Source organism: Patella vulgata, chromosome 3 (assembly GCF_932274485.2).
Source record: "Patella vulgata chromosome 3, xgPatVulg1.2, whole genome shotgun sequence".
NCBI lineage: Eukaryota > Metazoa > Mollusca > Gastropoda > Patellidae > Patella > Patella vulgata.
In genome coordinates, this window is record NC_065881.2 from 22,181,162 (window position 1) to 22,200,982 (window position 19,821).

The window sequence follows — 19,821 nt, forward strand, 5'->3', positions numbered from 1 at the left end:
TCCACAAGTTTACTAAATTGTCATTTGTGCTTGATAACGATAAGAGGATACTTGTCGAAACGTCGTGCTTTTAAAATAAACTAGTGATTGTATCCCATAAAAACTGTGTTCTGTTATTTTAATATAACACAAACAAACATATTAAAATATAATAAACGACAAATATATGAATAAATTAGGCAGTAAATAGTAAACAGTATATATAAAGTAAATACTTGAATATAGTAAACACCGTCATTTTAGAATGGATACTCAGGGTGGTCTCTGTATCTGTAAAATAAAATATTGTACAATATAGAACTCAGGAACTAAAATTGATTCTGGGAAGTTATCTTACAGTAGAGTAAGGTTAACGAAGACGGAAAACCTGAATGCTACTTTTGATCTACATGAAAAATAATTAATTGCACAATATATTACTTACAGATCCAAGTGATAACATTTATGCCATTTATTTAAGGTACTGATAGTTTCAACGTCTGCTTCATTCAACGAGAAGTCAAATATCTGTAAAAGGAAAAAATAGCCTTGAATAACTCCAACTGGCTATCACAAGGATTCTGGTGCACGGGCGATAATTACGTCAAAAATCATCGACATTCAGGTCTCAGACTAATAATTCTCCCCGTATTGACTTCACTCTTAAATTCCTGACATTTCTTGGGAATTGGTTTATAACATTTAATATTCATAACCACAAAGAACCCAACATGTCACAACCATCTGAATAAAACTATTGAAGGGAGTTGACGGTTTGGAATTTTTGCTATGCCAAGTCAAAATAGTCAATGACTTTATTTTAGTGGGCGATCACCAGACGATCACATGCAAATGGGGGGAAAAGGGAGAAATAAAAAATTGCTATAAATAGAAACACTATATAACTGATCAGAACCACCAATTTACCATAAGTGTAACCGTAGTTAGTGAATCGAACATTCTCGTAACCATTGCTTCAGAAATATGTAGTAGGTCCAAGAGAAATGAAATGAAATAAAATGAAATGGGGTTTAACGTCCTACTATTCTGCTCCGAACTGGACTAATGAAGACGGTCATACGCCATACAGTGTGCTTTCGGGGGAAACTTTGCCCGGACAGCGGCACTACGGCCTACTCTTATTTCGAATTCAAACTGTCAAGGGATTTTTACGTGTACGCCAATGTGTACACGGGACCTCGGTTTTTCGTCCCATCCGAACGGCCAGACAACTGTCCTTGACAGGCCTTGCGCCCTGCATCACTGACAAGGGTGAACCGCGCCGGAAAATCTGGGTGAACTTTCTCACCAATGCAGGGATCGAACACCCGACCTCCAGCGAGCCTGCGTCTTATCCGCTTAGCCACCGTGACCCCAGGTCCAAGAGAAGACCAAGATAACCAGGAAGAGAATGGTGATTAGAGAGGCTATTTTTGGTTCCCATGGCAATCAAGTGGAAGAAAACTAAAGCCCAGAGAGAGGGAGAGAAATGGGGTTTAACGTCCACTCGATACGAACTGGCTCATGGTTCAATTTTATTTCAATAATTCGCTTGCGCGTAGGGGTCTTTAGCAGTGGGAGGAAACCGGAGGACCCGGAGAAAACCCACGAGGTTGGACAGGCGACCCTACTCCTTGTCACGTACAACCGGGGGATCGAAAGCACGCCAGTTGACTCAATGACAGATCTTATGATACAGCACGCACGGGCTAACCATTCGGCCATCCAACCCCCCACTAAAGCCCATTTAACCTATTGACCTCTGTGATCATATTTTACCTCAATATTTTGTTTAATTCTGGCAGGTGTGACACTCTTTGGTATCAATGTATATCCTCGTTCAACTCCCCATCTTAATAATACCTAAAATAAAAATAAAAGATACGCCCCTGGATTTAAACTGTTTTATTAAAACATTTTTAAAAGAATTAAAACAAATACTGAGCAAGCTACATCAAATTAAACCTCACATAGTCACAATTAAAGCGCCATTAGTCTATTCAAGCAAGAACAAGTTGGCCCCATTAAACATATTTTAATCATATTAATTGTTGTAACAATATGATGGCTGTAACAATAACGATATTGTGGTCTTTAATCAAGATATTATACCAAGTAATGCAGGTTATTTTGATACGTTAACTGATCTATACATTAGTAAAAATGTTGGCCATTAACATTTTCCATGGCCCACTTAGGTAATAATCGCCACCTGTATGCAGGGTATGGTGCATATCTATTTTATATTTGGAATTTAGCTGTTAGCAGTCTATGACGTAAGCAATTAGGGATATTGGCACCTATAAAAGATCAAAACAAGGGCTCGAATGACCAGACACCAGACCCGCTTGGGTTCTTTAGACAACCATTTGATTCTCAGCCGACCATTTGATACCGAGTGGAATGGGGTTGAGGGAAAGAAATGTTAGTTTTAAGTGTTGAAATGTAGACTATTGTTATTGTTCCTGTTACATATTTGATTTTGGTTACGTGAGAAAACACAACGTTGAAGTCCTAAAGGCGAGAGATACAAGAGTAGCCAGTCCAGAGTCAAACCAACCACTAGTCGATCAAGGATAACAAAAGATATATATGTAACACGTTACATTGTTAAATATTTAAGATACAATATCAGGGGCGGACCCAGGAATTTTTGCAGGAGGGGGTTTGTCAGGTTCTTGAGACAATCTATCGTCATTTTGGCGTATATACATACACATTGAGCTTTTTAAAAAGAGAAATTCAACACCTCGTTTGACGTCAAATGTTATTATGAATTAATACAATGACATAGTGATTCAATTTCATGGATGCAAAGCATTAATTGTGATATTACACAATGTCTATATCATTATCTCGTGCTTTGAGTGCCCATCCTGTCCCACATCTGACGATAAAGGATAAAGCACACGGCTGAGAAACTTTTCTCATAACTAGTGTTGATTTACAAAAAAAATTATGCGTTCGTCACTTCCTATTGTTGAAACATTGATTATTCATCTATCGTAGCAATGATCTCTGTGATAAAATAATATTTGGAACGTGTTTAACCAGTTCTATCACATATGTGATAATGACTGGCACCAATATTGTCCTTTAACCAGAATGTTTGTTATAAAACATTAGAATATAAGGTCGTATAAATAACAAAACGAAAGGTGATTTATTTACCTGTGCCGCAGTCTTATTATATTTAGCCGCTATTTTTTGTATAGTTTTATCGACAAGTAAGTTAGCTGGCTTGAATTGATCAGCACTGTTAAATAGACAATACAATTATCAGACTTTAATCAACTTGAAGGGTTTTGTTGTAAGCAAGTTCAAATTAATACTTTTTAACAACAAAACACATACTTATGGAAAACAGCTACTAGTGTATTTAAGGCGACGTTTTGTAGAGTATTCTCTCAACGTTATCAAGCTAATACTTTTTAATTACAATTTTACGGTACTAACTTATATAATTTGCATAGTTGTTTAGAACTACCTAAAAATTGAGAAATCTTGACCATCATCCCTTCAACTATAATTTCCGTTAAGAAATGAGATGAAATGGGGTTTAACGTCCTACTTTTCTGATTTCCGTTAAATTTTTTTTTTCTAAACAATATTTATTCACAGAAACTGGATTGGAGAACAAGCAAAAGCCTATATACCCCCTCTCCATAAAAGTACAAACATAAATATATAATGAAAAGTAAAGTAAAGTAAAGTAAAGTAAAGGATTAAAATATAAGATGGCTATATACACTACATACACGATATGTACAAACCACAATCAGAATGTTTATATTTCATAAATTTACATACCGAATTTTCAAAATCTTTGGGAGATGTCGAGGAGGTTATGTACTGCCGAAAAAATATCTTCAGAATTGTTTCTGTCTTCAGTTCCGAATAATACATTTTGAGAATTTTGATAAAGTTTTGGAAGTTTTGATATTGTTGCAGATCCGTTAAATAAGCTAAGTCTCTAATTCAATATCATCAAAAATCTTCGACATTGAAAACACGAATTATTTGTCAATTCAAATCAACATTGGTCTTGTGATCTTACAGGGAAAAGATGGGCTTCTGATATCCAATATTCAAGACAAAATAAACATTTTACCATTGGTACACGAATCGTGTACCACAATGCGTTTCAGCGCCATTTGGAACAAGGGACTCAAAGAACGCGGCTAGACATATTCCACAAGTCATGTCAAATGGTGACACTATATTCTTATCTGGAGAGCATGCGCAATAACCAGGCGCTAAAGATTGCCATTCAATTGAGACTTCTGGCGTATTTCGCCGAACATAACTGATTAGAAATTACAGTAAAACCAGAAACGGTTGAATATAAATCAGTTTATATACATTCACATTACATTATTATATGCGTTGCGACCCATTTGTGTCAATTTCTAGATCCCAAATATTAGCGATTTAGCTCCTTTAAGGACGGAACTTTTTGCCTCTATCATGTCACTGAAAAGTTAATTAAAGCTATAAGTCTGACATCTGGTAGCACTACACATATAAAGATCCACTGTAACGATTTGGGATTTCAATAAAAAATTATATTGGGCATTTTATACAGATAGGTTTGACTTTTTGATTACATGAACTTTATAATAGCGGCTCACCATATTGTCATTTTACAATGCAAGTTGTATTATTTTTATTATTATTTTTATAAAAAAAAGTCCCGTCAATACCTGTTTGACATTCCTCTACCTAGAGGGGCGTAAGCAGTGACCACAATATTCTCTTGTTTACAATAATCTAATAATTCATTGTTAGTATAATATGGATGAACTTCAACCTGAAATAGAAAATATGAAAAAATAACCTGGCATACCAAGAGTTCTCCAGTATCAGTGCTGCACCCACTATGATAATGAAGCGGGCATTGATTCTTGTACATTTTAAAATAAAGAGAGAGAGAGAGAGAGAGAGAGAGGGGGGGGGGTCATTTTGGGAATAAAATATGGTATATCGTCATTTCGATAACTCGAGAGAGGGAGAGAAGTGGGGTCATTTGAATTTAATAATTCGTTTGCGCGAACTCTTTAGCAGTGGGAGGACCGCGTTCACATGTAGATAGCTTGTTTTCATACTAAAGTCACCAGGATGAAGAAATATAGATCAAGTATAAGAAGACTCTTGGGTAGGCCACGAGATCTTAAATGAACATTTTTAAATCAAGCTCTAAAATACTCTGTTGTTATTTGGATGTTCGGCTGTTTATTTTATAAACTGATTTTATTTTAATGTATTTTTAAATCTTTGTTAATTTTGTTTAAAACTCTTTTTTATTTTATGTTATGTTATATCATGGACCTTATATCATGCCAGTCCATGTATTATAAGGTCCATGGTTATATATTATAAGGTCCGTGATAAGGTTCATGGTTATATATTGATAAGCTTTTACACCTGTAATATTATATAAACAAACTCTTGGAAACAAACTGCAAAGCCCAACAAGATGATTAATGGTGTGTAAAGGGGGATAACTGTGTAAATATTTCAATTTTTCTGCAAATTATCGAATATTCGTTGTAATTATTATACTGGCATGCTGCTAATTGACGATATTAGGTTTGTATTTTACAATATTGGATAGTATTTGATAAATATTTGGTAGTATTGGGTTATTATTTGCTTGATTTGGGTGATATAGGGAGGCAAATGGAACAGCAAGTCATTGGTAATCACATTTGAAGTATATTTGCCACGATATATCTCACTATTTTTGAAAAGAAAATCAAGTAATATGCTCATTTTGCATCATTATGTTATAGTATTGGGTAGTATGTGCTGGTATTCGGGTGGTATTGGATAGTATTGGGTTGTATTGGGTAAATCGTCCCGTCGATACTCACTGAGCTTCACACTTTAAATGAAAAAGTAATTCGTAGGTGTCAGCCAATTTTATTTAAATTAACTCTTCTTTACTAGACTGGTAATGGGGTTTGGTGGACTAATTCACGTATATAGTCAAACGTTGTGTGTTTTCTAAATTCCTGATAGATGGCGAAACTAAAGAAATCTGTATTTTTTGTAAACAAGAGAGAATTTCAAATAGTTCAACCCAAATTTCTTCAAAAGTAAAGATTGTAAATAAGTCATTGCTCTGTAGACAGTGGGCAAAGTCCAAGGTTTAGGGAACAACGGCGCGAGCTTCAACTAGGGGAATGGGGGGGGGGGGGTGTCCCCATAAATATTCGAAAAACAGACTGCTTGAAATGCAGCAATCTGGCAGTATTTCAGGCACTGGTCGTTGAGATAAATATATCTGACCACTGGTTTATTCGACGAAGTCCCCCCCCCATAAGTAGCGAGCCCTTACGAAGGGTATGTGAGACCTCCCCCAGAAAATTTTTAAAAATAGACTGCCGGAAATGCAGTCTGACAGTATTCAGGTACTGATTTGCGAGATAAATAGAGCTGATCAGATTATGCCTGTTGCCCGCGATCACTAGTTTATCCGACCAGAGAGGAAATTGTCAAACGAACAGAGTTTGTGAATCAAAGTGAATCACTATTTTTGCCACGATATTTTGAGAAATGGACTGCCGAAAACGTAGCCTAGCAGTATTTCAGACACTGGTCGTCGAGATAAATAGAGTTGACCAGATACTGTCTGTCGCCAAATCGCTAGTTTATCCGAACAGAGAGGGAGTGTCAAACGAACGAACGGAGTGAGTGAATCAAAGTGAATGAATATTCTTGCCGAGTTGAACCTATGCCCCCCCCCCCCAGGCGCCGCCACTATCTGTAGAACATTGGGTCAGTTCCAAGAAGGTAAATACCTGATTAACTGCTGGTTTATATCTAAGATTATCAGCAGATAAAAGTCGTTTCAATTGTTGAATATTAAAATTAGAAACACCGATAGTTTTAACTAATCCTTTAATCACCAGTTCTTCCATCGCCTGAAATAAAAGATAATTATAATGCTGAAGTTTTGTTATAAACCAATTGTGGGACTGACAATGCAAGGAATAGAGTTGGAGAGTCTACATGGCACCATATTGTTTAAATGAAATGAAATGAAATGGAGTTTAACGTCCTACTGTTCTGCTCCTAACCTGGGCTAATGAAGACGGGCATACGTCATACAGTGTGCTATGAGGGAAATTTTGCCCGGACAGCGGCACTACGGCCTACTCTTATATCGAATTCCAACTGCCAAGGGATCTTTTACGTGCACGCCAATGTGTACACGGGACCTCGGTTTTTCGTCCCATCCGAACGACTAGACAGCTTTCCTTGTCAGCCCCTCCGTCCTGCATCACTGACAAGGGAGAACCACGCCGGAAAATCTGGATGAACTTTCTCGGCCAATGCAGGGATCGAACTGTCGGACCCCAGATCTATTCACTTGATAAGATAGTACTTATATTTTTTTTTAACGTCCGTGTTTTATGTGTGATGTGTCTTGTCCGCGGTTTTGTCTTCTGGGTTTATGTGCCGTACGGTTCTTACTATTAGAAAACTATATAATATGTGAATTACAAGACATATGTATCCTTACCTTCCATGTATCTATAAAATCAACATCATCGTGAGGCATCTTTGTTTTTAGAGCATCTCCCTGTTTACAACTTCCTTTCTGTAAACCATTGACGTGAAAAAATACAATATATCATCATTGTAACACAGATTGGATAATACTATTTAAAGGAGCTAATTCTCTGTTCTTTAGTACCTAGAAATTGACACAAATGGATCGCATGGCGTATAATAATTTAATATGAATGTATATAAGCAGATATGCATTCAATCGTTTCAGTTTTTGTTGCGATTTCTAATCAGTTCTGTTCGGTGAAATAGGCGAATCGCAGTCTTTGGCGTCTGGTTATTTCAGTCTACACCGGTATTATTCTCCTGTGGGTTATGTTTAGTCTCGTTCATCGAGTCGCTTCATTACAAATGGCACTCGAAAGCATTCTGACACGCGATTCGTATGTCATTTTATTTTTTTTTATTTTTTTTTAAATCATATTGAGTTAAAGACTTGCCTCCTTTAAAGTTTATTAATCTCAAGGGGCAATTTCCTGATTTTGATACACGGTTGAATGGTCTAAAGCTCTGCAAGGATGTTTATTCTGCATGACGAATATTGTAGGCCTATGTGTAACTTTCATACAATGCTGTAGGTCCATATGTAACTTTCTTACAATATTGTACATATATGTGTAACTTTGGCTAATCGCCTTACTAAATATAATAAAATATGTTTAAGCTATTTTAGTTAAGAATTTGTGCAGAATTGATCGAAGACTGCTATGTAATATCTGGATAAACTCGATAAAGTTAATACATGTACTTACGACAGCAACTGGACAGTGTATAAGATACAAATCCAGATAATCAGTTTGTAGTGACGTCAATGAATCCCGACACATTTCTTCCACTGATTCCGGACGATGATGGGTATTCCATAACTTTAGGAATTAATTGGAAAATAAAGATATCAATGTAGACTCCCAAAATATCAATATTAAGTCATTTTGCAGTATGTTAGTATTAATAATAAAATACCATTAAAATGTATCACGACACAAGTTATCAGTGTCGGTGTCAGAATTTTTCAGTAAGGCGCTGCTGGAGTCGTTACCATGAGAATTTCCAGAAATTTCTTGCAAAACACACGATTTAGTACGGAAGACCATTTGTGTCAATTAAATGAAAAAAAAATATTCTGACTATCTTGTAATTACAAGATAACCATTTTATATAACTATCTTGTAATTACAAGATAGTATTCTTGTAACTATCTTGTAATTACAAGATACGGAGTAGCCCATTAGGGTCAATCACATGAAAAAAAAAGTGTTCTAACCAGTTTATTTCAAGGTCGCCCTACACTGATTTATCGGATAGCTAGGCAAGCGAAGTACTTTTTTATGTTACGGGATTGGCACATTCAGATCATGCTCCCATTAATATCATTAGCTATTTCGTGCCCTCATTAAAAACCATTCATTAAGTTCATACTCTCATTAACTTCATAGTTCCACCAACTTCATACTCTCATTGATATCATTTATTAATGATTCATTGATTTCATGCCCTCCTTAAAGATACTTTCCCGCGTACAAACTATGTGATATGATGATATATTTGGACTAATAACATATTCAAACTAATTAATCTATCAAAAATTTGCTTCAAATCCCTCTCAAAACTTTGTATTCGTCGGGAGATACCGCAAGCTATAAATAAACTGTTGTTAGACGCCGTGTCCATTTTTCATAATGTATTTTCGTTACTTACTGTCCATTTATCGTACATATTGAGACCTAAGTAAATTCTTAATTATTTTCTGTCAACTACTTTTTCCGTTGACACACCTCAATGTTCCCCAAACCGCCTAACCATTTGAACAAGAAATAACAACCGCTCCCCCAGTCAAGCTAGCACGCAATAAGCTGGCAGACAACAGTTGGGTTGCCAGTTAGTGATACCCTAAAATTTTTGCCCATTGCTTGCCCCATTGGTGTTTTTCGGGTAATCCAGTATTTTTCCAGTACGATTGGGTGTCTATACTTTCCATATATACCAAATTTGCTATACTTTTATTCGAAATAACCACCCGATAAATACTTTCGGCACAATAATAATAAGCCATGGTTTGCCATTTACATTTTTCAGAAACTTTTGAAAATCCAAGCCTGAATGTATACCAATTAATTATTAAAGAACTCAAAATCAAGATCGCAACGATAGATAATTTCAGGCTTGGATTCAATCGAATTAAATAGAGGCGCATCAAAGAGGTTCAGCGAAACGTAAAGATGACAACGTCTTGTTTAATAGGGATATAGACGAAAAGGCTCTAATCCAAAACGACCAAAACGTGTATGACCGTGTAAAGTTAAAACGAACGAAAACAAAACGGCCAAAAATGTGATAAAAACTTAACTAAATATACGTCAGTGGGTTCTTATTAAAGAGTGTATGGTTCTATTATTTGGAACCTCCAAATAGACAAAAATGGTTCTAAAAGAATATATTAATGTAATATGAATATATACTATTCAAAAAAAGTAGGGGATATTTGATTTTTAAGTTTTATTAAAGTCACCTAATGAAACTGACGAAGAAACAAATGACAAAATGAAATGAAGTTCACATTCATCGATTTATTCCAAATGATCGTTAGACTAAGTAAGGCACAGACTGACCATTATAAGGGTAAAATGATACCCGGGGTCAAACAGCAAAGTTACCACAGCATCACAACCAAGTCAGTAACGTTTAAATCATCCTCTGTTTGCCAAACAAGCATTGATCCGACGTGGCATACTCCTAATGAGACGTCTAAGGTCATTTTGGTCCAGATTGTCCCATTCCTGTTGCAACGCAGCAGCAAGTTCTTGGACATTGGCAGGACGTTGTTGACGTTGACGTAACCTCTGTCCAAGCATGTCCCAGACATGCTCGATGGGGGAGAGGTCGGGACTCAGTGCTGGCCAAGGTAATGTGGTGATGTTCTGTTGTTGGAGGTAACCTGTAACGATCCTGGCCCTGTGACATCTTGCGTTGTCATCCTGGAAGATGAAACGGCGGCCATGACGTCGTGCGAACGGCACAACATGGACTGCCAAGATGTTGTCCCGGTAGTACTGGCCTGTAACACGCCCTGCAACAACATGTAAAGCCGTTCTTCCAGCAACAGTGATGCCTCCCCACACCATAACAGAACCACCCCAAATCGATCATGTCTGATGACGTTAACGTCTTGGAAGCGCTCGTTTCGACGACGCCACACCCTCCTACGTCTGTCCAAAAAATCAACAGTGAACCTTGACTCATCTGAAAACATCACATTGCTCCAGCGTCGATTATCCCAGTGTTGACGATCCCTACACCAACGACGTCTTGCCTGAATGTGATGATCTCTCAAACAAAGGATCACGCGAGGACGTCGGGCGCGAAGGTGACCCCTATGCAGTCGATTCCGAATCGTCTGGCCACTCACTCTCACACCAGTGTCTGTTTGAAGACGAGCGCTGATCTGATTTGCTGTGATGACACGATTTCTCAAGGCCAAGGTACGGATAAATCGATCCTGGGCTTGAGTTGTCGCCCTTGGTCGACCTGAGCGTGGTCTGTCCTGTACAGATTGTGTATCACGGTATCTGGACCATAGCCTGCTTATGACAGACTGAGAAAAATTCATCGTCCGCGCCACAACCGCCTGTGTTGTGCCGATCTGTAGCATGCCAAGGGCACGTAACCTTTCATTTTGGGTAAGCCGACGCATATCAAAATTTGTTTTCTGGTCACTAAAACAATTAAACTGATGTTTCCACCCTGGAATTCAATGCCACAATGACTGTAACATTCAAAGTCAGAGTCGTGCAAATCTTGGGTTGGACCCCCATGATGATCCCAAGCATCACATGCATTCCATGCGGTAGCTATTGGTGCGTTTGGGCGTCACATGTAACTGGAAATGTTTCTTCTGTTAGGTTCTATAGTGACTTTTTTCGTAGTCATTTGCATATTTTAGTATTATGCCCCCAAAATCAAATATCCCCTACTTTTTTTGAATAGATATATGTTAAGTGATTATTCAATTTTTGAAAACAAAATTGTAATTTCTAATCAATTATGTTCGGTGAATTACAGTTCAAATTGAACGGCAGTCGTTTACGCCTGCTCAGTGCATTCTACACGTTTTTTTAAATTATTATTTTGTCGTTTGTGAATCAGCCTTTACTAATTACTTTCACATTATGTTGTAGGATATGTTTTTATTTGTTCATTACAAAATGGCACCCGAAGCCATAGGGTACTGATAATAAAATGTTAATTGTGTCTTAAATATTGGATATTAGGATCATCTAGTTTCACGGCAAGATAACAACATCAATATTGATTGAAATTGATCAATATTGAATTCTAATTCGTGTTTTTAATTTCAAATATTATGGAAAATATTGGGTTAGAGACTTAGCTCCTTAAAACATACATTATGCAAGAGCTAAATCTGCCTAACGGAGGTCTTTCTTTAGGCCTGAAATGTTATATAAACTATTAATTAGACATTTATTAACGTTACAAGACAACAATCAACTCCGATTTTCAACAGATTTGAATCATATCTGCTGTTCAATGGCTGTTGATGATTAACCGTAAAAATGTTTTTTGTTTTAGTTCATTTTGATTTCGCACAGTTTTAAATTTCCTGTTGAAATGGAAAAATTCGCTAAACTCGGTAACTTCTGCAGACAATAAAAACAGCCAAAAATCAAAATTTAAAGAAGTTTTCCGAAAAATATAAATAGCGTTCTGTGGCTTTAAGGAGAGCATTAAAATTGATGAAGTTGGTGGGAGTATGAAGTTAATGGGAGTATGTACTTTATGATTTTAATGGAGGCATGAAAATAACGAATGATATTTATGGGAGCATGACATGAATGTGCCGATTCTGTAACATAAAATAAAGTACGGCATTGACCTAGCTATTCGATAAATCGGTGTATGGCGACCTTAAAATAAGTTACCGATGGGCTTCTCCGTATCTTGTCTATCTTAGGCTATCTTGTAATTACAAGATAGTCAGAATTTTTTTTTTCATTTGATTGACCCTAATGGGCTTCCGTAATTTAGAGTCCGTCATATTTAGGGAAAACAATGGACAGAAATAATTGCATCTTAACATCATCAGAAAGGCAGAAATGGGTTCGTTGGATGGGGTGGAGTGGGGAGGGCCGTGCCCCCCCCCCCCCTGGCGAAATGTTATCAATGATAGTCGAAGTATCAGTAAGACGCATTTACCTTGCTTGTTAAAAACAAATCGGATCTTTTCAATAGGCCATCTTTTATCTTTTGTGTGATCGCGTCACTAAGTTCTTCCTCAGTTTTATATAGCCAGGCTGTATCAAAATGACGATATCCAACTTCTAAAGCTACGCGTGCTGCATCTCGTACTTCATTTTCCTACACATAAAAAAGTAAAAAAGAAAATATTACATAATTATTTTATGCTTAATATTGGAAGGGTTTAATGAAAAAGACAAATGGTACACAATCAGAAATTTTGACTTCTACATTAGCACTCAGATGTATATCTGGAGTCATTGTGGGGAAACGAGGGTGCTTCTAGTGAAATGAAACACCGAACTTGTCTATAGGGCAACTGGGCAAGCTACTGTCCTAGTCATAGCCAGAGTGTAAATGAAATTAAATATGGCTATTATAGGGAAATTTTACCCGGGCAGCGGCACTATGGTCTATTCTTATTCCAAATGTCAATGGTTCTTTTGCATGTACGTCAAATGTGTAGACGGAACACATATACGCTGTCTCTTGCCAGGCCCTCCGTCCTACATCACTGACAACGGAATACCATGCCGAAAAAAAATCCTGATGAACTTTCTCGTCCAACGCAGGGATCGAACACGGGATTTCCAGGTTAGCGGGCCAACGTATACTCACTGAGCCACCCTGGCTCCAGCCAGAATGAAACTCAGCCATTTCGCTCATATTGTGGGTAACTTTACAACCACTGGAAGGTGATGATATTCAGTAAAATATTGTGGTTGGATTACTACTAGTGTATCTGATAGAGAGAGAGAGAGGGAGAGGGAGGGTTTAACGTCCACTCGACACAAACTAGGTCATTTCGGGATTAACACATGGTTCAATCCCACTTTAACAATTCGCCTGCCCGTAGGGGTCTTCACCATTCCCTCTCTGGTCATTGCTGGATTGATTTCTGATACTTTAGCTTTTGGGGAAGTGTGTCTTCTTCCCGTTCAATCAAATGTCTCCTAAGTAGTAAGTACAGCAACATGACAGCCCTTCGTTTACCTGGGTCTTCCCTAAAACTTTGGACAGTGATTTAAGGTATTAAAACGGCGAAAGTATTGTTCGTCTCCAAGCAGTATTGTTTACATTGTAAACATTGATAGCCCCGATTGTCCAATCTGTTTCACAGAGAATTACGAGTCTAGTAATATCTCTGTCAAAGATGACTGTCTTAACACGTGCCGTCACAGCACGCGGGTGTCAATCATTGACTGAATGGCGCGTGCATTGTTTACATAAGACATTACTGCTTCGGGCGGAATGCTGCCTTTTAGTCATTTTAATACCCATTTACACTAAATAGGAAATGATTTTTACCTACAAATATGTCAAACGCCTTTATTTATTCTTCCAATACATTAAAAAAATGTTTTTGAATTTAATTTGTCGCAGGAAAAAAGTTAATATTTCTGGGTCATTAAGTCGCATCGATGTCATCCGTATCAGTGATTGTAGCGGCATAGCGAAAATTCACTGCTGATCAGTGTGCCGATTGTCAATTAGTTTCTCTGCAATATTCTGCTATGCACTGGTTAATTTGGCGTAATAAATTTCGTGAATCATGACGTAACGTTATGTAGGCTAAGCATATCTAGAGCTCTGTTTAAACCCGAATGATATTGTGACGCAGTTAGGTATTGATTGTTAATAGGACTATTGACCAGCCATAATTTGGAACAGAAATTTGCTGTTATTAAGCGGTGGGCCCACTAGCCGAATCGTTCGGCCGAATCAATCGGCGTCGAAATTCGCCTGTGTCCACTGTTATTCGGCCGAATGTAGAAATTCATTAGCCAATCACCACTCATCAGGAGAAGTCGCGTGATTGTTTGAAGACACAGACGCCGCCATGTTTAATCATGTGATGCAATCGACTGGTGAATCGGGCGAAGCATTCGGCCAGTGTGCCCACCCATTAGGCCGAATAAATTTCGGCGCCGATTGATTTGGCCGAACGATTCGGCTAATATGTCCACTGCTTTACAGCAGTATTTGAGTGGGGTTAGGTCTGCGAGTAGTTGCTTTAGTAACGAAAATATGAGAAGGTAGGGCTCTCATATTTTCGTTACTAAAGTAACTAGTCTGCGAGGAGAATGGTACGCCTATGATCTAATGCGTTCTATGTTAAACCCGGCGCTGTGGGCTTCACTATAACACTTTAATGGAGATTTGAAATTTCTATTGTCAAGTTCTGTTTACACGTACGGTTTACACGGTCAGATTCCTGGACCAGTGTATCGGTTTACATAATAATCCAGTCATCGCTCGACAACTTACATTATGATGTGCATACTATTTCAGTGATGCGTTTTCTCTGGATTACTGACAACTGTATTCAGATTCAGATGCATAACAAATTTCAGCTCAATGGATGCTTTGTAACTTGAAAAGAATAAGAGAAAATCTTATGGATTTTGTCATCTGGTATCTTTATACCAGTGTTTTTAACAAAAAACTTTCAATTGTTGTGTTTTCAAAACACGCTTACCTTAAATGTGTTAAATGCACCATAACCAATAACCGGCATATAAACACCAGTGTTTAATTTAACGTTCGGTATTTTGCTAGCCGACATGCTGGATAGGTATAACGATATTCTTTTCTACTGCACGGCTGACACATATTAGCCTATTGTATAACTGTTTATCTATGAATAGAAAGCTCTAACGAATAAAGTAGTTCGCCACTTAAAGTATCACATACAACTGGTTATATAAAATTGATAAAGTGGGTATTCTGCCTAGTTTTACGCACACAGATAGTTTTACTAACTTTATTGATAAGAATATTTAATCTGGTATCAATAATAACGCCATAAAAAGCCGTGGTGACTCTATACACTACAATAAGAATATGAAAATTGTGAAAGCTTTTCAATCAAACGACATTAAGAAGGGAGGTAATTCTAAGCATGGAGTCATTCGGTAACGTCACTTCAAACATAATGAATACATCGTCTATTAGCAGAAAGCATAACAGCACAGTGGGTCACCGTTTATAAAGGGCGATAGACTATAATATATCTCGCCATAAACCAATCCATTAAAAAAAAAGAATTTTTTCTTAAATGTCTTCTCAGATCCCTTATAATCCTGTGGGGCGGCCCTGCGCTTCACGAAATTTATGACTTTTGATAAGTGTTCCACAAGATATGAAATGTTTAAAAAATCTGTTCTCAGATCTGAGAGTGAATTTACAGACTCCTCTACACTAGGTGAAGTCGGGACTAAGATATTAAATTATTTTTTTTTATCTCGAAATGAGAGGAAACTTTCTTTTATGTATAAAAAATATTTTATTCTGAAAAGGGATTTGGAAACAGACATAGTTTATATTACGCCCTGCCATATTATTGTTTAAGAGGCGGAAGGATAACATATCTAAGAAGTTTGTTACGGTGATATGTACGGCGAAAAGTTACATGTTTACCAGGGGCTTATTTCAATAATTAGCTTGCGTGTAGGGGTCTTTAGCAGTGGGAGGAAATCGGAGGACCTGGAGAAAACCCAAGAGGTTGGACAGGCGACCCTACTCCTTGTCACGTACAACCGGGAACTCGAAACCACACCAGTTGACTCAATGACAGGCTTTATGATACAGAGCGCACGTGCTAACCATTCGGCCATCCAACCCCCCGTGTACTGACGAGCGTTGCGTCATGGTTTTGAAAAAAAATTTGTGCCCCCTCGCAAATTTTGGCAAAAAATCACGCGGTTTCAATGCGGTTTTCAACATTATAATCATAATCATAATGCCTAACCAGTGTCAGATTTTCCGGCGTGGTTCCCCCTTGTCAGTGATGCAGGACGGAGGGCTTGACAAGGACAGCTGTCTAGTCCTTCGGATGAGACGGAAAACCGAGGTCCAGTGTATACATTGGAATGCACGTAAAAGATCCCTTGGCAGTTGGAATTCGATATAAGAGTAGACGATAGTGCCGCTGCCCGGGCAAAATTTCCCTCATAGCACACTGTATGGCGTATGCCCGTCTTCATTAGCCCAGCATAGGAGCATAACATTAGGACGTTAAACCCTATTTCACTTCATTTCATTTACTTAACCAGTGTCAAACATATACCGTGGGTCAGATATGCTACAAATTGACTCTAGCATGTTTTGGGGGGCCCCGGTGGGATCTTGTTCCGCATGCAAAATCTTGGGTCACCACGCCCCTGGTGTTTACTCATACAGGCTGTGGGGCAAGACATGGTTAGACACGACTATATGGTGGGGAACAATTGAAGCCGTGCAAAGAGACAACATTAATGTCAATTTGACAATCTTGATCGTCAGGTCATCTCCCCATGTTAACGAACACTAATTTGTGGATATATTTGGACAAAAACATATTTAAAGTAGCTAAGTATCATCAAAAATCTTCTACGTTGAAAACACGAATTATTTGTCAATTCAAACTAACATTGGTTATGTGATCTTACAGGGAAAAGGTAGGCTTCTGATATCCAATATTCAAGACAAAATAAACATGCGTTTCAGCGCCATTTGAAACAAGGGACTCAATAAACGCGACTAGACATATTCCACAAGTCATGTCAAATGGTGTCGCTATATTCTTATCTGGGGAGCATGCGCAATAAATATTATCGGCGTAGACTGGAATAACCAGACGCTAAAGATTGCCATTACATTGAGACTTCTGGCGTATTTCGCCTAACATAACTGATTAGAAATTACAGTAAAAACAGAAACGGTTGAATGTAAATCAGTTTATATACATTCACATTATATTATTATATGCGTTGCGACCCATTTGTGTCAATTTCTATGTCCCAAATATAAGCGATTTAGCTCCTTTAAACTAATATATCCATTAAAAGTTTGCTTCAAACCAATTGCAAGAGAAATACTCCCATGACGCAAGACTCAAGAATCCTTGTTTGTCACGTGATTGACTGAGGGAGGATCTATATTCTGCTTTTCTATTAGTCGCATTCCAATCCCCCTCCCCCATATACCTTTGTCTGTTTGTATTTACTTGCCATGTATATATTGTTTGTATGTAACTATAATATTTGCGTATATATGTTATATGATGAGTCAGTAGACTTAAAGAAATAAAAGAATTCAATTAAACCATAGATATCGAAGTCTAAGTAAATTTTTGGATTACCCACTGCTAACTGCTCGTTTTCCGCCGTTTAATCGTATAAAGTCTACTGGATGGTTATGTCTCTCACATAAGATCAGCAGAAAAAACGCTCATTACGTTTTTACATTGATTGTCCTGTTGGCACCACGTCGGTGTTTTTCAGGGAATCCAGTATCTTTCTAAGATTGAGCGTCTCTACTTTCCGTATGTACCAAATATGCCATACAATATTAGAGAATTTCACTAAATTTTGTGTCAAAATTAGGACAACTTAACACAAAATCTCCACGCCCCCCCCCCTCTACTTTTTATCTGCGTTACCCTTTTACTACATGGCGGGATTGTGATGTCGAATGTGTGTACTTTCACTCAAAAGGTCCTGTCATCGATGCAAATGTTGTGATTTCGATCGGTCGCTTGGGTTTTACAAGGAGTATAGTCGCCTGTCTGACCACGGCATGTGATCGAATAAAGATATGCATTGCGTTAGTGCCAAATAAATTATAAATAGTAAACAGTATAACAGTATATACATGTATAAAGTAAACAAGTAAATACTTGAATATAGTAAACAAGTAAATACTTGAATGTATAATTTCAGAATGGATACTTTGGGTGGTCTTTGTATCTGTAAAATAAAATATTATACAAAATAGAACTCAAGGAACTTTAAATTGATTCGGGGAAGTAATCTAATGTAAAGCTTTTGACGTGGGATACGAATGCAACGAATCGCCCAGAATCCAAGCTTTTTCCGATTCGTAGATAAATCGTAGACTTTTCTTGAAGTTCGTAATGCTACATTCCCCACTGTCGTGCGATTGTTCCGATTGAGTCCACGATCTGCTATGTCCAGATACGTTCGGATACGTTTCGATTACCAACGAATTATCGTAACTCTTTCGTAAACTATTCGTAACTGCTTCGAAGCTATTCGATTCTCTACGATCTTTTTGATTTTTTTTTTGCCGAAGCGCTACGACTTTCGATTAATTTCGATTCGCCACCATTCCGGACGATTCGTGTGAATAGATGATATATTTGGACTAAAAACATATTCAAACTAATTACATGTAATCTATCAAAATTTTTTGCTTCAAATCCTTCTCAAAACATTGTTTTCGCGAGGGAATACCTCTGCTATAAAAAAAAATCTATTAAAAGAGGCCATCTTTGTGTCGCGTGGCCTGGCTGACGCGGTACCTAGCAACAAGTGCGAAACCGGAGAATTCATTGTATATACAAGACGATGTTGCCATTAAGCGCTGTCCATTTATCACCAATATCGAAGCCTAATTAAATTCTCGGATTATCCATTGCCCACGTCCTTTTCCTTGGTGTTTATCTCAGGAACTGTTGCACGCTTAAATTCACCATAAAGTTCATCAACATATTAATACATCAAGCGCTCGCCAACAATGAGCGATCAGACAATCTTCGCGTGCAACCTTTGACGTCACTCGAGCAGACATCCCCAATCGTCGGGTTGCCGGTTAGAGAAACCCGATAAATACTTGTGTGGGGAAGTATCTTCAATAAATTTAAAAATCACATCAAGCTCCAAATGTATAAAATAATGAATTACACCAACCCTATATTTATCGTTTGGTGTTTAATTCATTATTTTATACAATTGGAGCGTGACGTGATTTTTATATCTTATCGTTGGTGTTGTACATACGTATACAATTTCACACAACGTCGTCTTTATATTATATATTGTTATTGGCATACTTATTCAACAAGGACGTTACTCAATCTATTTAATTTTTACACATGTGACGGCGTTAAGGGGCATAAAAGGTCTGACTATTCATTTTATTCGTGCAAACCAGTGAGCTGTTAAATAGAAATATATGTTAAAGGACAATATTGGTGTCAGTCATAATCACATAAGTGATAGAACTCGTTAA

General features: G+C 37.6%; 2 protein-coding genes across 4 annotated transcripts in view; one reads left to right on the top strand and one right to left on the bottom strand.

Moving 5' to 3' along the window:
* Window positions 1-734, top strand: part of LOC126816817 (amiloride-sensitive amine oxidase [copper-containing]) — a 28,462-nt gene extending 27,728 nt beyond the window's left edge. The window contains exon 4 of the transcript XR_008787752.1: window positions 461-734. The gene's annotated coding sequence lies outside the window, so the exon portion shown is untranslated. The remainder of the gene's footprint in view (window positions 1-460) is intronic.
* LOC126816819 (1,5-anhydro-D-fructose reductase) overlaps window positions 69-19,821 on the bottom strand; it is a 68,950-nt gene continuing 49,197 nt past the window's right edge. The window contains exons 1-10 of one of the 3 annotated variants that reach the window (XM_050543566.2): window positions 15,287-15,675; window positions 12,766-12,927; window positions 8,307-8,420; window positions 7,508-7,585; window positions 6,783-6,905; window positions 4,683-4,789; window positions 3,151-3,235; window positions 1,759-1,842; window positions 425-507; window positions 75-270 (exon numbers count right to left, since the gene is read on the bottom strand). In XM_050543566.2, coding sequence (XP_050399523.1) covers window positions 240-270; window positions 425-507; window positions 1,759-1,842; window positions 3,151-3,235; window positions 4,683-4,789; window positions 6,783-6,905; window positions 7,508-7,585; window positions 8,307-8,420; window positions 12,766-12,927; window positions 15,287-15,373 — 954 coding nt within the window. In that variant the 5' untranslated portion in view covers window positions 15,374-15,675 and the 3' untranslated portion in view covers window positions 75-239. Of the gene's footprint in view, window positions 271-424; window positions 508-1,758; window positions 1,843-3,150; window positions 3,236-4,682; window positions 4,790-6,782; window positions 6,906-7,507; window positions 7,586-8,306; window positions 8,421-12,765; window positions 12,928-15,286; window positions 15,676-19,821 lie in introns of those variants that run through there. The other 2 variants (XM_056100012.1, XM_056100013.1) reach the window with 2 other exon arrangements.